Here is a 19,671-nt window from a genome sequence, read left to right as displayed (position 1 = left end):
TGTAAGTTTTTATATGAAGTATATGGTTCATGAATCACATGCACAAGACTAAAAGATTTCTAGGGAGCTTGCTACAAATGAGTAATCTAGTTCAGTTTAACTATTAGGATGCAACTCTTACTGACGCAATTGCCCTTGCTTAATGCAGACTGTACCTACCATAGCCACCTTAACAGAACAAAAATCCTCAGTCAAGAGCCACTTCACCAGAACCTTTGCCTGTTATCTCAACGTCAACTCTGTGCTGTAATTTTTGATAATTGCTACACCCAAATCCTAAGCACTTGCTGTGCAAGAAATCACTTATACTGAACTCTTGTTGCCATAGCTTTTTTGGAAGCAGTGGTGCACCTAGGCCTAAATCTATGACCCTGGAGTCCGGCAACCCCCTAAATTCTCACCGGAGAGTGGAAGGTGATGAGGGCAGGAGCAAATGGGCAAACCTGACGTCAGCACCTGGGCAGGTATTGACATGCCAGAGTGTACATTCTAATGGTGGTCACCTCAATGTATTTTTTTATTACTTTTTATATATATATAAAAGTTATACAGTGAGAGGGTGGCTGGCCAGCCATATGCACAGCTACAGCTCATTCTTTATTTTGTATTTCAAAGATACATTGTCTTTTTCTACAGGTAAATGAGTCTACCATCAGGGAAGCATAAGCAAACCTCATATTATTCCTGTAGTCATGATGATGTGAAATGGCACATGCTCAAGAGTATTTCTTCTTTCTAAATCAGGTTGGCAAACCGTTAGTTTGTTTGATGCCCTAACAAAGCAGTTGTACAGCATAGCACGGCCAGGGTAGGGGCCGGGGAGAAGAGAAATGTGAATTGTATGTGTCACAACTGAAGTAATGCACATGGCTACCTAAAAGGCGAGGCCCTAGCTGGATCCGGACACATCAAAGAAGCGTTTCAGTTGAAAGAGTTGTAAACAGGGAAAACAGGTAGAGAAAAATGGGGTGCCACGTCGCCATCTGGTGGCACAATGTTATATCGCACATGTAACACATATAAATCACTTTTTCTTCACGAGTCTAGTTGAGTCCTCAGTGAGATAATTAAAAATGGCCCCATTGTACTCTTATTTAGAAGAAGCAAATGTTCAGCTACCATATTATGGAGTCTTGCAACTTGCCTGTTAACCATGGAATCCTGACTGCTTTCCTATAACAGACTTTGCATTCACTACAGAGACCTTGCAACAAAGAAAAAAGGCACACAAATCATACTAAGTTGTTCCCTTTTAATTAGCTCAGTTCTACTAGGCTAGTCATCAGGACTACATAGGAAATGTTTCAGTATAAGGCCATTTCAGAAGGTTTATACTATGACCAGATAAACTGCATCACTCTTTCATAACTGTTCTATTCGCTGCCAACCCAAGAAGTGAGAATATAAACTCAGAGACTCTTCTAGCTAGAAATCGCATGCAGTGATGCCAAAAGTTAAGATTCAAATGTTGTGGCACAGTTACTAGGCTGTTTTGGGTTTTTTTACTTCCCTGTTGTAGGGCATTTGCTTGGTTGTCTATTTTTACTTCATTTAGCTTCATATTTTATACTTTCTTTAAAAAATATTGTTTATACTTATTAAACACCAAAAACTATTAAATTCAGAGGAAAAAAAGAATTTATGTGGTGTGTTCAGTGTGCTGTCTGTCCACCAAGTTGTTTCTGGTGAGTTATTATCCAATCCCTAATCTTCATGTTTACATAGGTTATTCCTCTTCTACTCCCTCACATTTTGTCTAAAAGTAATTTGCTTACAATTGAGGATGGTTCTCCATTCATTCTCTAGTTTTCTGCCAATACCTTCCCAGTTCATTTCCGCTATATGCCTCAATGCAATTAAGAGCAAGGTCCAGATTCCTTGCTTATCCCACAACAAGACTGCTTAACATTTCACACATTTCATATATGCATGCAGTTCACATGCTAAACCATCATACTTAAGAGAGATGAATGTGTGTTTCGGAAGACATTATCAGCTCTGCAAAAGTGCATACGTGCCTGTGATTTTTTGGCATCTCCTTCTCTGGGTGTGCACGTATTTAAAGCATGCATTTGCAGATCCCACCACGCACCCTGGGATTTCTCCTTCTAGAGTGTGAAGTGGTCCTGACATCCAAAGAATTATCTCATGTTCACGTCCTCTGATCCTTCTTACCTGCCAGCATTCTTCACAAAGCCCAAATCAGCAAGAACCACATCACAGAGCTCACAACGAAAGCATTCTGGGTGCCAGTTATTGTTCATTGCTTTGATAACACGGCCAATGATGAATTCACCTTGGAACAGAAGTACCACACTTCAGTTAAAACACTTGATTTATTTCAGGACTCTTCTCTATGTGCACCGCCATTCCCCCAGAGAATTCCATGGATGATATATTTTAATCATTTATATTGCAAAGTAATTTACAATTATCTTAGACTCAGAATAAGCCTGCAATTAACTATTATCGAAGAAACTGAGTCTGAGTGAGAGTGATTTAATGAAGGCCACTGAATAATTCATACCCACATTTTTCAGGCTCAGGACTAATATCCATGCCACTGAAACATAAAAACCTATATTCTGAATGTCAGGAACTTTGGCTTTAAAACCTCAAAACTAATTATTTTATTGCTCTTGACCAGAGTGCCTAACGAGAACAACATCCATCATTAATAATTCTTTCACCTTTGTGTAGCTTTCCTTAAAGAGAGAGAGAGAGAGAGAGAGAGAGAGAGAGAAGGCTTGAATGATCTGCATCTTACCACATTCCCCACAGCAAGGCGCAAACAGCATCTGGAAGTCATGCTCACAATACTTCCTCCCTTCAAACTGTAAAAAAAGATGCAGGAGAACATATCTTTACAAAATTTCCACTATGTAATTCCAGTTTGCCCACCACAGAGTTACAATTCCCAGCACCCTTAAACCACAGTTCCCAGGATTCTTTGGGAAGGGGGTGGGCTTTAAATGTGTGGTGCGTATGAAGCTACTGTTACACAGAATGTAAGTGCAAAGTTCTAGCTTCTACAAACTATTTACCACCATTATTTCAATCACTGCAGTTTTTTGTGTTCCTTTGAAGTAATTTATTCTTAGGAAAGCTAATCCCTAATGCAACCTATTTTGGATCAACATTTTAATAACAATATATTTGTTCTATAAGCATGTACTGCACTCTTACAACACTCTCTCATTTTAATTATATTGGCTGCAGAACAGAGCATGATGGGCGGCAGAGCAACAGGGTACCCTTATAGACCAGGCAATGTTGCATTTGTTGAGATTGGTCAGCGCAGTGACAGCATTCCACAGGTGAATGGGCCTTTAATTCATCAGCTTACTCACTTCCCCCCACCCCACACACTTCCTCCAATACATCTCCAAATAAAAGAACAGAAACTGTTGCTTCCATGTTTAACTAACTGAAGTTTAGCATCTAATCCCAATATAGGACAAGCTGCGGTTAGTCTTAACTATGCTTAATCAAAACAAGTCAACTTTGAACTGTGGTTTATGAAATTGGTTTGTTTCAATAAACCACAGTTAAAACAAGCCACAGTTTAGGGTTCAGGTGTTAATGCTTCTCTGTGGTTAACTGAGAATGAAAATGAAAGCTTCTAATCACATCCTTGTGGCTATCCTAGAAGAGGATGGAGCAAACAAGCCCTGGCTCAAGAACAGAAAACTAAACAATAACTCAGCATTATGTCTGAAGCAGGGCATTATTGACAATACTGGTGTCCTGCCTAGGAAAGCAAAACCTCATTGATGACTGAAACATTGAATAATATCAAAGCTAAATTACTGTATACATGGAGGAAATGGAAGGGGGTCATTGATGTAAGAATTGCAAATGAATTTTGGATAATCAAACCCCACAGAAAGTTCAGTCAAGTTTCTTAAAATCATGTAAGTGGAGGAAAAAGTCAAGTAGCTTTTCACACTATCAGAAAGATGCTGATCTTACATCGTAGAAGAGTCCATCTGGAAACTGGCGGAAGCACTGAGCACAGACAAAGCAGTTTTCATGATATAGTTCTCCATTGCTGTTCACGATTCGCTCAGTTGGATCAAAGCGAGCTCGGCAGCGCTCACACACAGCATTGGCAAGGGCATCTGACATGTTACTGGGGAACAAAACAGAAAAAGAAATATCACAATTACATATTGAAGCCATCAAAACCACCTAAGTCAAATTAATCAAATCAATGAGAAGTCCATGCTTACAAATTTATTTTTGTTTTACCATATACAAAATCTATATATTGAAGGGTTCCATATATGCTCATCAACCCCTCCATGTTAGAAAGCCAAATCTTCCAGTAGGTCAGTGGGATATTTTCTGTCAACTTCAATGATGAGCCTATTTGAATCCAAACTGCATAAGAGGACTGAATAAGGCATTTGCTAGCACAAAGTAGAAAACCAAGAAAACTCAATAAATTTTCTGTGCCCTTTACAGAATATTCTTTGTAATAGTCAACTTTGCTGATGTCTAGATTTGTCTTAAATGTCACTGAAAGCAATGGAAATTTACAGTAAATGTGTTTAGATGCCAGTGTCTCAAGCAGACAATGGAATGAAAAAACAAATAACTGAATGTCTACTTTCAGATAAGTGCTTTACATTACCTTTAGAATCCATTGGCTGGTTTTAAAGCATGCTCTGACTGCGTGTGGAATTCTGTGATCTGGACAGTCTTGTTTCCAGCCATATCTGCTTCAGATAATCTATGGCTTAGAAATGCTACTGGGTCACAGAGCCAGACACTATTAATCAACATCACTCATGCAAATAAAAATTCACAAGTAATCTTCTGAGTTTGGAGATAGCCTTGATGCTGTGTTCTTCAACAGATGTGAAAGAGTGAACAAACCCCTCCAGAGTTTTAATGTGAAAAGTTAAGCCTATAGGCACTTTCTGTGCAAAAGGCAAAATACAAATACTATGCTTTCAAGAGTTCTAACTCCAAAGTCATATCTGTTAGTACGGAATCAGCCACCAGGGCTCCTGACACATCAGCAGTTGCCCTCTATCATTGCCTTGGCAGAGCAGAGTCACCCAAGGCAACCTATGCTACTATGGAAGGGACTGGAAGCAAGCAAAGTCACCTTGGAGCAAAATGCAGTTGATTTACTCATGCTCTTTGATATTTAAACACAAATATATTCCACAACAAAAAGTGCAAAAACTACCAGGGAAGCATGGGTAAATACAGATAATGTGGGACATACTGAACAGGACACAAACACAATTGAAAGAATGTCTATGCAAGAGCTGAAGGAGTCCTAATGGGCTTTACGAAACAGAAATGAAAACTCCCACCAAGAGACAAATAATTAATCTGTGTCCTTGCAGGCCCATGTTTTTGTCCTTGGAAACATTTCTGGATTCTAGCTATGCAGGTCTTAAATTCATCCATCCCACTCATCCACCCACACACAACAGGCTAAAAATGTCAAATGTGAGAGGATTGATCATATTTAACATCATAGTGGCAGCAGGCTTTCATAACTCCCAGCAGAATCTTACAAACAATCAGCTATCCAGACAATCTTATGAGAGCACAGGAAAAATTATAATGAAACTGAGTAATTAGGTGCTACATCCCAAAACTATCTTGGGATATACGGAGATGTAATAAAACTGATAAAGGGTAAACAGAATAAGTGACTGTTATAAATAAAAATGTCGTTGGTAATGAGAAGTACGAAGGCCACGCAGAAGTCACAGTGCCTTAAAGAAAGCCTGATGTAAATTAATCAAGATTAATTCAGAAAATATTACACATAATTATGAAATCAAACAGGATGAGCTATTATCCTGGCCACTGACAAATCTAAAACTGCAAACTTCACAGATGTTGTTATAAAATTCCCTTAGATATACATTTCCATCTCCAAATGGAAGTAACTCTTCAACCTTGCCCTCATCTGATCCTACAAAAGGTCTTTCCATTATTGTTCCTACCTTGTTAAAGTACTCATCTCCATCAACCAGACTATTAGTTAATTACTTTTATAACTGTGCTTGCCAGCCCCTTGCTAAGACTGCTCAGCCTTTGCAGCAGCTCATGCAATCATCCATTTCCCACTTTTATATGAACAGCATAAACTTTTCAGACTTATTCATGCCACAAAGCTGGTAGCAAAGTTTGGTGGAGGACAGCTTGCTTCAGATAGCAACTCCATACTCATGTTGAGGCTTCACTGGAGAAACTGCAGGACAGTAATAGTTATTAATGACAAGACTAGAGGCAGTGAAATGGAGATATCTGAAAAGTGCCATCTGGAAAGGACTGTGCCATATGGTTTAAAGAAAGCTCATATGTTTGTGCCTGAGAACCAAGGAGTGGGACAACACAGGACAATACAGCACCTGCACCACCACTGAAAGTGAGCAACATAAGCTCTGTAGCAGTAATTGTCCCTGGGATTGTGCTGGACATCCCATTGATCCACTGGAGATCAACAGAGAGATGACTCATAACCAAAGCACAGTGTAGATAGCATAGGAAGGCTGTTTACTAAGTGTGATGTCTAATGTCAAAGCATAATCAGATATGCATAGCTTAAAAGATTTATAATTAAAAGTCATCAGTTTTAATTAATACAATGAAGGTATTCTGTTTTGGGTATAAAAGTCTTCATGTGCAAATTAGCCAGTCAAGATCAACAAAAAGCAAGAAAAGGCAACAATGAAAGAGACCTCTAAGTCTGTGGAATTTTCTTCACACTGTGGCTCACACATGCATGTAAATCAGCATGAGGAAGAGCTCATTAGAAATAACACAAGTGCACACCCAAACACATCACTATTATTAATTCTCCTGGAGCTTTGCGGTGCCTGAAATTCACAGCTGCTCAGGAGGTCCTTGTGACAACTCAGCTGGGAGCTTGATGGCACAAGAGAGGCAGTCCACAACCAGAATTTATTTTGATCTCTGATATATTTAGGAACTCTAACAAAAGAATTACAGTATCTCTGTCTCTTGTAAAAGATGAGTTGGCAATGTAGCATAAAGGCGTGGTGAATGTTATATTTAATTCCTTAAACATACCAATGTTATATTTAATTCCTTAAGAAGAAGATGCTTGGGGCGGGGGGGCACCCCTTTTCCTGTAGATACAGACTGTATTTCATTGCCATTGTGTTAAACAATCAGTCTTGTTTGCACAACTGAGAATTCAGAAGGGGCTGTTCTTAATTCTAGCTTTCAATACAGACAAGTAAATTGGGGGAGGGCTGTTTCTGCCTCACAAATACTTGCTCACTATCTATCCATGTTGGTTGAAAGACCTTTGCATACCTGCTATGATGTAAGTGTTCACATCTCAGGAGTAGAGAGAAGCAAATCAAGAGCTCAGGAGCTAAGTCTCTGATTCACCTTTAATGTACATAAACACATCTAATTTAAGTAAGTTAGTTGGCTGAAGATTCTGGGTTCTGAGATGCCAGCCAGAATTGGTGGACCCAATTGATGCCACCTGTTCTCTACAACATGCTCAAACACCTCTCAGAGAATGGAACAATTTGAAAAGCACTGCCCTACACTTTCCATTTTATCTACAATTCTTCCCCTTCTGAATTATTTCAGTATTCTTCCAAAGTATCTCAGTAAATGAACCTGTCTCCTATTGTAGAATCTTCCCCTTTAATACCCCTGCATCTAAAGCAGTACCCTCTCATGCACCAAAACCACACGTTTTCATATGGGATGTAAGTGAGTCATGAAAACAGAAACGTTTTAGTGTATGGATTACTACGGGAAATAAGATTAAGACACAGAGCCTACAGCCTAGTGCAATTCAGACCTGACATTATTTGCTTAGAACAAAAGAAAAGGCTTCTGGTTCTACTACCAGACCAAATGCAATCCAGTCAACCCTTGTAGCTGCACAGAAATAGCTTTATGTTATGCGAAACAATGCCCCCCCCCAAAAAAGCTCAACAACTTTGCTCCTTCCAATAAAAGCTCAACAAATGTTTGTCTGGATTTCACTTGAAATATGGCAACCCTGCAATAGACACGAGTTGACGACTATTTGGCAAAAAAATTAAAAGCCTAATTGAGCAGGAGTCTTCTAGGTGATGGTAGGTATCAACGTGTTTATTTAATTTATCCTGCATATGATCATGTTCCAGAGGGGATAAGGGTATTGTTTCTTGTAAGAATTTTGAATACCACCGAAATTCCATGGGGACATATCACAAAGACAGGAAACACTGTGCTTGCTGAACTTTGCCCTGCTTTAGAGATCTTAAGGGAAGGGCAAATCCCTATTCTTTTTTCAGTATGACAATTCAATATATGATGAAAAGAAAGAAAAAAATAACATAGAAAACTATTTACAATGGAAAAGACATATTTCGGGTGGTATAAAAGTATTGGTTTGTTCCAGGTGTCAACAAAAGCTTGAACTTTCACAAGACTATTAAGACTACACAGCGCCTTAGCTTTTGTTTATGTGGTGCCTACAACTCCCACATTGTTAGCCTGCCCAGCATCACCAAGGAGGCAAAAGTTCCCATGGTTGTTTTCCTGCTATTGTTCAGAACTGTTAATACCAGAGCCAAAGATACCTCTTCAAACAAAGAGTGGAAACTGAAACACAGTCGTGTCAGCCTGTCTAGTTTTGCCTTCCTTCCTGCTTCAAAGGAAACATTCCAATAATCCGAGACCATTAATCTAAAACAGCTCTCCAAATAACCTACCTAAATATCCCAGCTGCCCTGTCTTTCCCATCATTCCATAGTGACCTTGTGCCACTCAGACGATCTTGCCGGCGTTGATAGAGTTTGGAAGATGCTAGCCCCCGAAGTTTCACGCCAGCCATGGAATTCATTACCTCTGGGTAGAAAAGCTGTATGAGGATAACTGAAGAGCAGTCCACAAATAACACTGTAGGTTCAAGGAAGCAGTTTCTTCGGATAACTGCTTTTCTCAGAAATACTACAAGAACAAGTCCGTGCTTCTTATGCAGCAGCTGCTGCTCTGTAAATATTCAACATCTTCCTTCTTTTCTTCAAGTATGGAATTAGTGTAATTTGTTCAGAGTCATTTGAACAAGAACTAAAATTAAAAAAATCTTGATTTTTTTTACCTTGATTCCTTTACTGAAATCACAGAATCAAAAAAACTGAATTTGAGAGAAAACACCCCCACCAAATTTGTTTAGTAATTAATACTGAAGACTACTTGCTGAAATAGACTCCTTCGTATCAGTCTTCTTTGACCAATTCCATCACAATTCTATATTACCTAGTGATCGGATTGCCACTTGGGAAAACAAATGCTGGAAAACAGCAGGCTAGCTTTGAAGCTTACTTCAAAAGCCACATATAGTCAGAATATCAATAAGCTGAGAAAAGAAACATACTTTACATTCCATTCCCCACTATGTTCTCTCTGAGATGCAGTAGTGTTACAGACTCAAGCTGTTCCTTTACACAACTAATTCCACGCCCACTTTAGGGAGATCACATTACATAAGCTGGAGTCATGACTAGCGTTTATATTGTTTGGATGATCCAGACCTCCCTAACCTCAGAATCATCAAATTGTAGAGTTGGAAGGGACATGAGGGTCATCTAGTCTAACCCCCCTCAACTTATTTCTCCTTTAAAAAAAACACAACTTTTTCATATACTGAAAATTATGTGCGATTATGCTTACTATTGCTGATTCTGGCTATATAAAAATCCAGGCCGAAAAAAGAAAAAGTAGCAAAATCCAACAATGCAGAAAACCAGTCCTTTACACTAAGAAGCACAAACAAGTAGCAGAAAAGTTTCCCAGTATCCCAACCAAGCCCAGATGCATAATTAGATGTATTATAAGTAAGAAATGACAATTCCAAAATCTATTTCATAAAAATGACAAAAAAGTACTGGTAAAAATCACTCCCTCCTATATTCTACCTGCTTTTTTAACATTTTTAAACACGGAAACAATAGCTTTCTTAATTATCTTTCAGAACAATGGGTCCAAATATTTCAAGCAGGGAGTACAGTGGTACCTCGCAAGACGAATGCCTCGCAAGACGAAAAACGCGCAAGACGAAAGGGTTTTTCGTTTTTTGAGTTGCTTCGCAAGACGATTTTCCCTATGGGCTTGCTTCGCAAGACGAAAACGTCTTGCGAGTTTGCTTCCTTTTTCTTAAAGCCATTAATACCCAGGGAATCCGCGCTCCGCAAGACGAAAGAATTGCAATACGAAACAACTCGCGGAACGAATTAATTTCGTCTTGCGAGGCACCACTGTACTGAAATTAAGTACCTTTGGTTTTGCACCTGCTAATTCCACTCAAAGATATGGAGGTGAACATTATATTGGCCTAGTGCACCTGGCTTATGCATATAATAATGCAGCCTTAATCCCTCTCTCAATCCATTAGTCACAGAATCATAAAGCTGGTGAGTGCCTGGAAATCTAAAGTGGCAACTTTGCCAACAGATGACTGTCCAGCCTTTACTTGAAGACCTCCAGTGAGGTCAAACCCACTTTAGTTCTGTTGTCAAACTGCTCTTACCATCAAAACATTTGTCCTAATGTTCAGCTGAAATCTACTCACCTGTAATTTAAGCCCATTAGGTCTACCCCTGTTCTCTAAGGAAGTAGAACAAGTCTCCTATTTCTATGTGGAAGCCTTTCAGGTATTGAAAGAGCCCTATCAACGTTTCCTCTCAGTCTTTCCTTCTTCAGACTACACATACACAGTTCATCTATTCCTCATTTTCCTTACTGCTGATCATTTTGTTGCCCTCCTCAACCTTTTTTAGTTTGTCCATGCTCTTCTTAAAGTGCAGCACCCCAAAATGGACACAGCGCTCAGGAGAAAGTGTGACTGTGACATGCAGTAGAACTATTACTTTCTATGGCTTGGAAATTACGGTTCTGTTAATACTGTACTGCCAAAAATCACGTTAGCCTCTTGTGCAGCCACAGCACACAAATAGCTCGTTTCAACATGTGATTGACTACAATTCCAAGATTATTTCCGCATGTGCCACTGCCAAGTCAGGTATCCCATATCCTGTACCTGGATATTTTATTTATTTAACTAGCCTAAATCTAGAATCTTGCATTTGTCGCTATTGAATTTCATTTTGTAATTTTTTCTGGTTTTTAAAAATTTATTAAATTTATATACTGCCATTCATCTGAAGATCTCACAGCATAAAAATACAAAACAAAAGTACAACACACATCATAAAAACAAGATCCAAACCAATAACATCCCTTCTACAAACACATTTAAAGGACCTAGAATGTTAACCAGACAAAGCCCTGGTTGAAGAGGAATGTTTTCACCTGGTGCCTAAAGATGTTTAATGAAGACGCCAGGTGAGATATTTAATAAAAGTTGTTTTGAATTTTATTTATGATGTGTTAGGTATCCTCACCAGTATTGTGTCATCCACATATCTGATAAGCATGCCTTCTACCTCTTCATCCAAGTCATTGATTCCAACATTAAGGAGTACTGGGTCAAAGGAAAAGCTCTGCAGTACCCCACTTGAAACTTATTTCCATTAGCCCTCTCTGAACAATTTCCCAACCTTCTGGGAATCACCTGACATTAAGCTGTTTGCTAATGAAAATATCATCAACTTTGTCAAACATTCTGCTGAAATAAAGATAATTTATATGCAAAAGCATTCCCACAATCCACTAAACTAATAATATGTTCAAAAAAGTACTGAGTTTAGCAACAATACACATTTTTGAAAAATCAATGCTGTCTTCTATTATTAACTGCATTATCAAAGTGCTCACAAATGGACTTCTTAATATATTAAATTTCTTACATTTATATCCTGCATTCTCTATCCTACAACCCAAGGTGGCATTTCTGTAGTTCCCAAGCAGTATCTCAACCAGGCACTGATCTGACTTTAACCTTATAAAATCAACTCTATAGTCTATAGAGTTTCCAAATTTTCCTTTCCCCCATTTTTGAGGATTGAGACAACATGTCACTTTGGCATATAAGTGATATTATAACAACAACAACAACAACAACTTTTTCTCCAGTTCTGTGGCACCTCACCTGTTCTCCACAATTTCTCAGGTGATACAAATAACTTCTGAGACAATACCTGCCAGTTCCTTTAGTATTCTATAAAGAAATTCACCTGACCCTGAATACCTGAACTTGTTTCAAGCACTTCCTAACCAACTCCTTATCAATCTTGAACTTACACTGCTTATGCAAGGTTGCTTTTGGGAGAAAATGGAAGGACAGCTGAGTATCAGTTCATTTCATAGAATGGTCATAATCAAGGACCATTGGTCATAATCAATCATTATAACTTTTCCACCTGAGCTATTTTGTTAAGTAACTAAAAGGAGGAAAAGCTATAATCAGCAAACTGGATTCTTCAACAAACTTATATTTTCAAAGTCTTTCATAAGACCTGTTTTAAATAATACACTGTTAAGAATCTAATTCTAACAATCATGTCTTGTTTTTGTGTAACTATAAATTATTATAGCTTTCCCTTCTTTTAGTTACTTAACAAAATAGCCATATAATCAAACAGGTGAGTATGAGAAAGTGAAACACATGCTTCCTTTAATTCATTCTGGTAATAATCAATCATTATAACTTTTCCACCTGAGCTACAGGGAGCCCAAAGAACTGGGAAATAAAATCAAGTTATGAAACACATTCAAATGCAATTCTATACAAACTTACCTGTGAGTAAGCCTGAATGAACATAGTGGGATTTAATTCTGAGTTAACATGCATAGAATTATGTGGTCAGTGCTCCATTTGTCCCGATTAGTTTTACACAGGGTGGGAAATAAGAAGTTCTGATTCCTCCTGCCCTAAATGTTAGGGACCACAGAAAACCATGCAGAAAGCAATAGATGGGATACAAAAAACACAAAACTTAATTGGGATCTCCAATCCACTCTTCTTCCTACCTACATCTATTCAAGGCACAGATAACATGGGGAACATTCACAGGATGGTCACTCACACTAGCAATTAATGTCTAATTATAGTTACAGAGGTGCAGCTGTGTTAATTCCTTGCAAGAAAACAAGCAGAATCTTATGGCACCTTAAAAGAATAACAAATGTAACATGACATAAGGTTTTTGGGACTCATGCCCACTTTTTCAGATGCATAAAGTGAAAGTTGGTAGGTATAACAAGAATAAAATTGCAAGGTGGGAGTTGAATGGCAATGAGATGCAAAAATTACAATAAAAATATGAACTTAAATATATATACCGTATGTTAAATATGTACACTTTTTGCAGTAGCGGATTGGTGCTAATTGCTAAGATTAACTCCTGTAGTATGGCTGAAAACCATTGGCAAGAAAGTCATATCCTGATAATGGTAAGTTAATTCACACACACAGTGTGATAAAAATCCTTTCTTTCAAGTTCACCCATAAGTGATGGCACTGAACTTATTGATGAATTAGCAGTTTCATGTTGTATTGTTTCTTGTTGCAGAATGGTCACCCTTAAGGTCAGTTACAGAGTGACTTGAGAGGTGGAAATATTCTCTCACTGATTTATGGATATTACCATTTAAATTATCAGACTGACCTGTCTGTCCTATGAAGGGTACTGTTGGCAGATGATAGTATAAATCTCACTAGGTGAATAAACCCCTGGTATTGCGGATGCCATTATTAGATCCTGTTCTAGTGTAACCAGAATGACACAGGGGCAGAGCATCTAGATTTGCCTCCGGGCATGGTCCTTAAACATATACAGTATTTTAACTCTAGTTTTCACTGACTGCAATTTTTGCATCTCATTGCTATTCAACTCCCACCTTGAAATTTTCTCCTTTATACCTGTCAACTAAATTTCATGCATCTCGCAAAGTCGGCTTGAGTTCATGAAACCTCCCGTCATAATAAACTTGTTAGTCTTTAATTTGCCACAAGGCTCTTTGATTGTTTTATCATTGTTACAATATTTCTGTACCCAAACCACACCATCTTTTGTTTTGCCAGTTCTCTGCAGTCCCTCCTTGAGGGAAGTTCACTCTGCCCTTGATGGAGAGATGCTCCCTTCATTTTTTCCTTCACATGCCCAGTACCAGCTAAGTGTCTGGGCTTTGCATATATATACAGTACACTACTGAACCAAAGAATTAAAACAAAAATGGCAAGCGTCACACATTCCAGGGTGGGGTTAGTCTGTTGTAGCAGAAGCAACAGCGAGTCTTGGGCACCCTAAAAAGGACGCATTGTGGAACAGGGCTGTATGTTGAAAAGGCTGTATGTTCAGGGGCTGTATTTCAGGGGCTGTATGTTGAAAAGGCCTAACAAAGCGGTTTGCAGCAATAAAAAAAGACAGCCTCAAATTCCGTGGAAAGCCCAATTCGTAAACACCTCCCTGACATAATTTCATTTTTTTTATCCCGAAGGGAAGGGCGAAAAGCCTGAGCAGCTAAGCTGGCCGATTTCTGGGCACTCCCAAGGGCTGCTCCGAGCGTGCAAGTGATAATATCACCGGCCAGGAGGGGGCTGCCGGCGGCGGGTAGGCTCACGACTGGAAACGGGGCTGAACTGCCCGCTCTGAGAGCCAGAGGCCGCGGAGTCGCTCTCCGCCCATCCTCACCGCCGGCGCTGGCGAGGGGACCCCGAGGGCTTCTCCTGCTGCTCAGTTCCTACCTGCCCGTCATGGCGGCTCCCAGCCCCGCGCTGAGGCGGCGGCAGCGGCTGTCCTGACAAGTGAGGAGAGGACGAGACCCGCCCGCGCTCTAGAGCCACTCGGTCCCCGGCTCAGGCAGCAGCGCCCGGCCCGCTTGGCTCTCGCCTGTCCTCCGCCCTGGGTCAGCGGCGATGGCGGGCCGCCCCCCAACGCCTCCAGAAGACGGGCGGCCTCCTCTTCCCGCCCCTCGGCTCGGCCCAGCACATACTTTTCCTAGAAAGGGAATGAAATAATAAATAATGAAATAGCCGTGGCCGGCCGGTGGGCGGGCCAGGCGGTGGGAGCGCTTGGGCGGCAGGGCACGAGCCAAGCTTGCGGGAAAGAGAGGGACGTGTAGGGAGCTAAAGGCGCGGCTGTTGGTGCTCCGTAGGCTGAGTAGGGAATGGAAACCCATCGTGTAAGCACCGCAGTGGGAGCAGCCCCAAAGGGACAGCGGAGACTATGAAGACCCCCCTAAAGCTGTTCGGTTTATCCTTATTATGGTCATTCAGGGGCAGTCACAGAAGTCCATTACATGCCTCTCCCACCTAATGTTATGCTAGAATCTCTGCGCTATCTTTTCAACAATAAACCTCTCAGATCTGCAGCCGTTATTCAGGACAAGCTTATTGCCCTTATTGAAACTAATCTTCGCGCATTCTTCTTATTTAACATCCTCAAGTTAGGGAGTGGCAGATATCGAGAGTAAAAGGGGACATGGTTGCAATTCAGAGAGGGCTGAAATGCAACTGGTAAATACGTTTGAAGGTAAGACACCATTTATATGCCAAAAGCTGGAAGCCTCTGAGCCAAGATGAGCAAGCAGGAGTGAGCAGGACAGCACTGATAAGACAGCACTGTGGGCATAACAGAAGCCTGATGTAATGGAGAGAATCAGTGGGTCACTTATCTCCAAACCCAACCTCTATAGGAATGAGAAGGGCGCAGAACTATAGAGGGGGCCTCAAGTTGATGGGCATTACCATTCTAATAGTGTGCATTCACCAGTGGCGTAGCGTGGGGGGTGAAGGGGGCCGGCCGCACCGGGCGCGACATCTGGGGGTTAGGGGGCGCAAATCCACGGGTTAGGGGGTGCAAATTACTTGCCTTACCCCGGGTGCTGACAACCCACGCTACGCCACTGGCATTCACCGGGTCATATGTGGGGCAGGGCTTACCTGGACCCCCAATATTTTATTCAAGTTGCCACCCTGCCCCATGACCAAATTGCTCATAGTGATCTTGACATGGCAAATGAAATCAGGGAGGCATCCCAAAGAGGAGCTGCTGTAGTAATAAATGACTTCAATTAAACTAGCAAACCGTTACAGTACTTTTACAATAAGATAGAGCAAGCATTTGTTTCTTTGTTACCGCTACGTAATTGTTTCTGACTGAATCACAGCCTTATTGAATCACAGCCTTATCACAGCGATAGTAAAATTCTAGAACCCGCCCCCGCCAGCTCTCAATTCCGCCCTGGGGAAGGGGAAAACAAGGTACAGAGACTGGCGTTTCTTCTCCGGATGATGGTCACACTCAAAGTTTCATATCTCTATAGTTCAGCGTCTCTAAAGTAAAAGTAGATCCAAGTCCTTGATGACGCAAACCCTATTCCCTTGGCAACAAGAAAAACCACGGAAGTGAATTACTCCGGCCGACAGTTGACCAATCGGCAACTGCCTTCCCACCCCGGCGCTTTCCCAAAAGGCCCTTCGCCTTCTCCCCAAGATGGCGGATCTAAACCGGCAATTGCAGGAGTACTTAGCTCAGTCCAAGGCGGGCGGCAGCTCGGCGGCTCTCTCGGCGCCCCAGAACCCGCCGCGAGATGAGGCGGAGAAGCCCGGCTCGGGGTTGGGGACTTGGCTGGGCCGGATCAACCCTTTCCCCGCGACGGAGACGTGGCCGTGGGCAGCCGAGCCGGAGCCGGATCCGTGGCTGCCGACGGGTCTGTCCCGTTGGCAGCGGCTGGTGGGGAGCGCGCTGTGCCTGCTGCTGGCCGCGCTCTGCTTCGGCCTCGCCGCTCTCTACGGGTCGCTCCTGTTGCTCCGCAAGTTCGCGCTGCTCTGGTCGCTGGGCTCCACCTTCGCCTTGGGCGCCGCGGGCTTCTTACGGGGCCCGAGCCGCCTTCTGGGGGAGCCCGACCGCCGCGGCCTGGCCCTCCTTTACTTAGCCTCGGTGGGCGGCACTCTGTACGCGGCGCTTGGGCTCCGCAGCACCCTGCTCACCACGCTGGGGGCCGTTGTCCAGCTGGGAGCCGGCGGAGTCTACTTGCTGTCTTCGGTACCTGGCGGGACTACCGGGCTGCGCTATGTCGGCGGATTCTTGGGCGGCGCCGTGCGACGCAGCGTGTCTAAAACTCTGCCCGTGTGAGGACGGTCGTCGAGGCGAAGCCCTTCATGGACGTGGGAAAACAAGATCGATGTCTGTGGTAAAGAGCCCCTTGCCCGTCTCCAAACCAACGCGCAGCACGGGACGTCGTCTCCAGGCCAGACCCGACTGCCCATGCGGCATTTTGTAGGATAACGTTTCTTTACTGTTTATCTTTTCGAATCGAGGGCAGAGGAGCACTTGAGTAACCTTACCGGGACACTGCATCCTTCACACAAGGCAGTTGAAAAGGATAGTTGAAGTTAATTGCAACAAAGGTGTATGAACTTGGCTGAACAAGCAACTCAAGCAATTGAACCAATTAAGGGCTTTAACAGTGGTACTGGGTAAAGGTCTTTTTGTGTCTCCCCTTGCTCTCTGAAACCACTCAGATGCCCTCTCAGCGGCAGGTGATGAGGTTTTTTTTTTTAACAGGCAGATCCAGCCAAGTGTACAAGTATGCGTTGGCAGATTCCCTGAGGGTGCACATTGATGCCAGACCTATCTTTGTCTTAGAACCCAACTGCATAATATATCAAACATGCTTTTATGAAAGTGTTTTCAATGATGTCACTTCTGTTTTGAAGAAGCAACCGGTCTGTTGCGCTGCTTAAAGAGAGAGTACAAGCAGATAGTTCATTACTTCTGGAATGGTCTGTCCCAAGTAGTGGCAAGCCTCACTTGCCTGTCTCTTGCTGCTTAGAGTGGCTGAAAGACTATATGATAGTAGCAAGAATGACATTCCCACTTGCTATTAACTATGCTGGGTTCAGTCCCCATCTCTGCACCATCCAGAGGAAGAGCACAAGTGAGTGAGGATGAGATGGCTACTCTGGTGTGTATGTGTTAGAGGTTTACTGACTGGATGGTTCCTTACCCTTTCCAGCCTCTGATGCATGGTAGGGGGAAAGAGAAGTTGCTATTTACTACTTGCCTGATCAGCTCTTTTTCCTTCAGAAGAAGTTGCTCTTCAGAAGTGTGATTTCGGTAATGAGTAGTTGAACCTTAAACTCTTTTAAAATGAGATGGTCTAAATCATCAGTTTGTCTCTTCATCTTTTCAGAGCCAGAGCAGGAAATAAATTTGGAAGCTGTTGTGATTTGCTTCCATTCAGTTCCCTAGCATCATAACATTCCCAATTGCCATGTAACCTCTTGCCTTACTAAAAGTCAGCAGTATCAGTATATATAGTACTTTGTTTATCCATAACACAAGTTCTTTCTTGGACTGACTTCCAGCATACTTCCTATTCAAGCAATGACTTCTATGTCTGATCATATTCAAAACGGCATGACCATGAGACTGCTGAAGTTCACACCAGTGATTTTAAAGACAAGTATAATATAGACATGGGGCCTAATTCTGCCATAATGGGTTATGCTTTCGTTGTGACTTTGGGAAATCACAATATATGTGAAAAAGCTGTGCCTGAATATATTATCCTCAACTTCTTTGGATCATGGGGCTATCTGTCATATATGATTCTGTCATAACTTATTCCATGTTTGCATTGAAGATTTTGTAAGCCCATGGGTTGAATCTGAACTGCACAGGCTCCTAGTTCTTGCTACAGCTTAGAAGTATTGATAAGTGGTGTGATGGATGGGTATCACATAGACATATTCAATATATCAATATGCACTACCAAAATCACCTGAGTAAAGTTCATTTTGCTCCACAAATGTAATCTGTAAACTACTTAAACCAACAGCAGCTGCAAGCACTACACTTTGGCAGTGTAAGTTGCTATAATGTAATTTTAAAACTAATCATTGAAGCTGCCTCTTAATTGTGGCTCTTAGTGATATTTGAAGTCAGTAAAGTAAGCCTTGCAAAATGGCTTAGAGTTTGCAGCCAAATGTTAAAGTATTAGTTTTTCAAAGTCTGTAGCTCTCAATAAAACATTTTTGACAACAATAAAAAATGATATGCAAATAACTTCCAGTTCAAAAGTACGTTACTGAGAAAGGCTTCTTGCTGTAGTGGGAATGTTAGAGCACTATCGTCAAACACAAATGCTGCATCAATGTGGGACATGAAGTGTAAAACTTGAAAGTAATTTAGTAGCTAGTATGTCTGAATAGATGCTTTGACTACTTGATGTACAGCCCAATCCTGTGCATGTTTACTAGAAGCAAGTCCTAGTGAGACTTTTAAAAAAAATAAATGCATAGGATTATGGCTTTAGGTTGTGATCTGCTATTAAGATGGCCTATTTGTTTACATTTTCAAACTTGAGATTTGTGGGTCCTGCATTGTAGTGAAATCAGGCTATGGCAGATGCCGCAGATCTGAATCAAAATGGTGCTAAGTGTTGTTAAATTGTGTGATAAAAATATTCTGAAATCTTTTAATTGGGACTTTAAAAAATAGTGTTAATTAGCATGACACATTGTAGAGCACATTTAACAGTGCAATCCTGTTTACTCAGAAGGAAGCCCTGCTGAGTTAAAAGGGACTTACAACGAGGTACATAGCCTAACAGGTAGGCTAACCCTGCCCTGATATCAATAGAGCAGAGGGTGCTTTATCTCATACTCTGCTGCTTTTGCTTGCCAGGGTGGAAGGGGGCTTGCTTTCTTAAATTTTTGCTGTGCCAGCTCCAGGCTAGCATAGCTGAGAAGCC

At 41.5% G+C, this 19,671-nt stretch overlaps 2 protein-coding genes across 3 annotated transcripts in view; one reads left to right on the top strand and one right to left on the bottom strand.

The window, feature by feature from the left end:
• Positions 1-15,624, bottom strand: part of LIMS2 (LIM zinc finger domain containing 2) — a 28,955-nt gene extending 13,331 nt beyond the window's left edge. Inside the window, exons 1-4 of one of the 2 annotated variants that reach the window (XM_053389616.1) lie at positions 14,657-15,624; positions 3,973-4,132; positions 2,768-2,834; positions 2,176-2,296 (exon numbers count right to left, since the gene is read on the bottom strand). In XM_053389616.1, coding sequence (XP_053245591.1) covers positions 2,176-2,296; positions 2,768-2,834; positions 3,973-4,132; positions 14,657-14,667 — 359 coding nt within the window. In that variant the 5' untranslated portion in view covers positions 14,668-15,624. Of the gene's footprint in view, positions 1-2,175; positions 2,297-2,767; positions 2,835-3,972; positions 4,133-8,720; positions 8,857-14,656 lie in introns of those variants that run through there. The other variant, XM_053389615.1, reaches the window with a different exon arrangement.
• A 505-nt stretch (positions 15,625-16,129) lies between these two features.
• SFT2D3 (SFT2 domain containing 3) lies at positions 16,130-17,642 on the top strand. The gene has a single exon (XM_053389614.1). The coding sequence runs from the start codon at positions 16,407-16,409 to the stop codon at positions 17,046-17,048; it is 642 nt and encodes a 213-aa protein (XP_053245589.1). The 5' UTR covers positions 16,130-16,406; the 3' UTR covers positions 17,049-17,642.
• Positions 17,643-19,671: the final 2,029 nt, after the last annotated feature.

This window comes from Podarcis raffonei, chromosome 5 (assembly GCF_027172205.1).
Source record: "Podarcis raffonei isolate rPodRaf1 chromosome 5, rPodRaf1.pri, whole genome shotgun sequence".
NCBI classification, from domain to species: domain Eukaryota; kingdom Metazoa; phylum Chordata; class Lepidosauria; order Squamata; family Lacertidae; genus Podarcis; species Podarcis raffonei.
The sequence above is the reverse complement of the archived record's forward strand: the minus strand, read 5'-3'. Positions and strand labels throughout refer to the sequence as shown.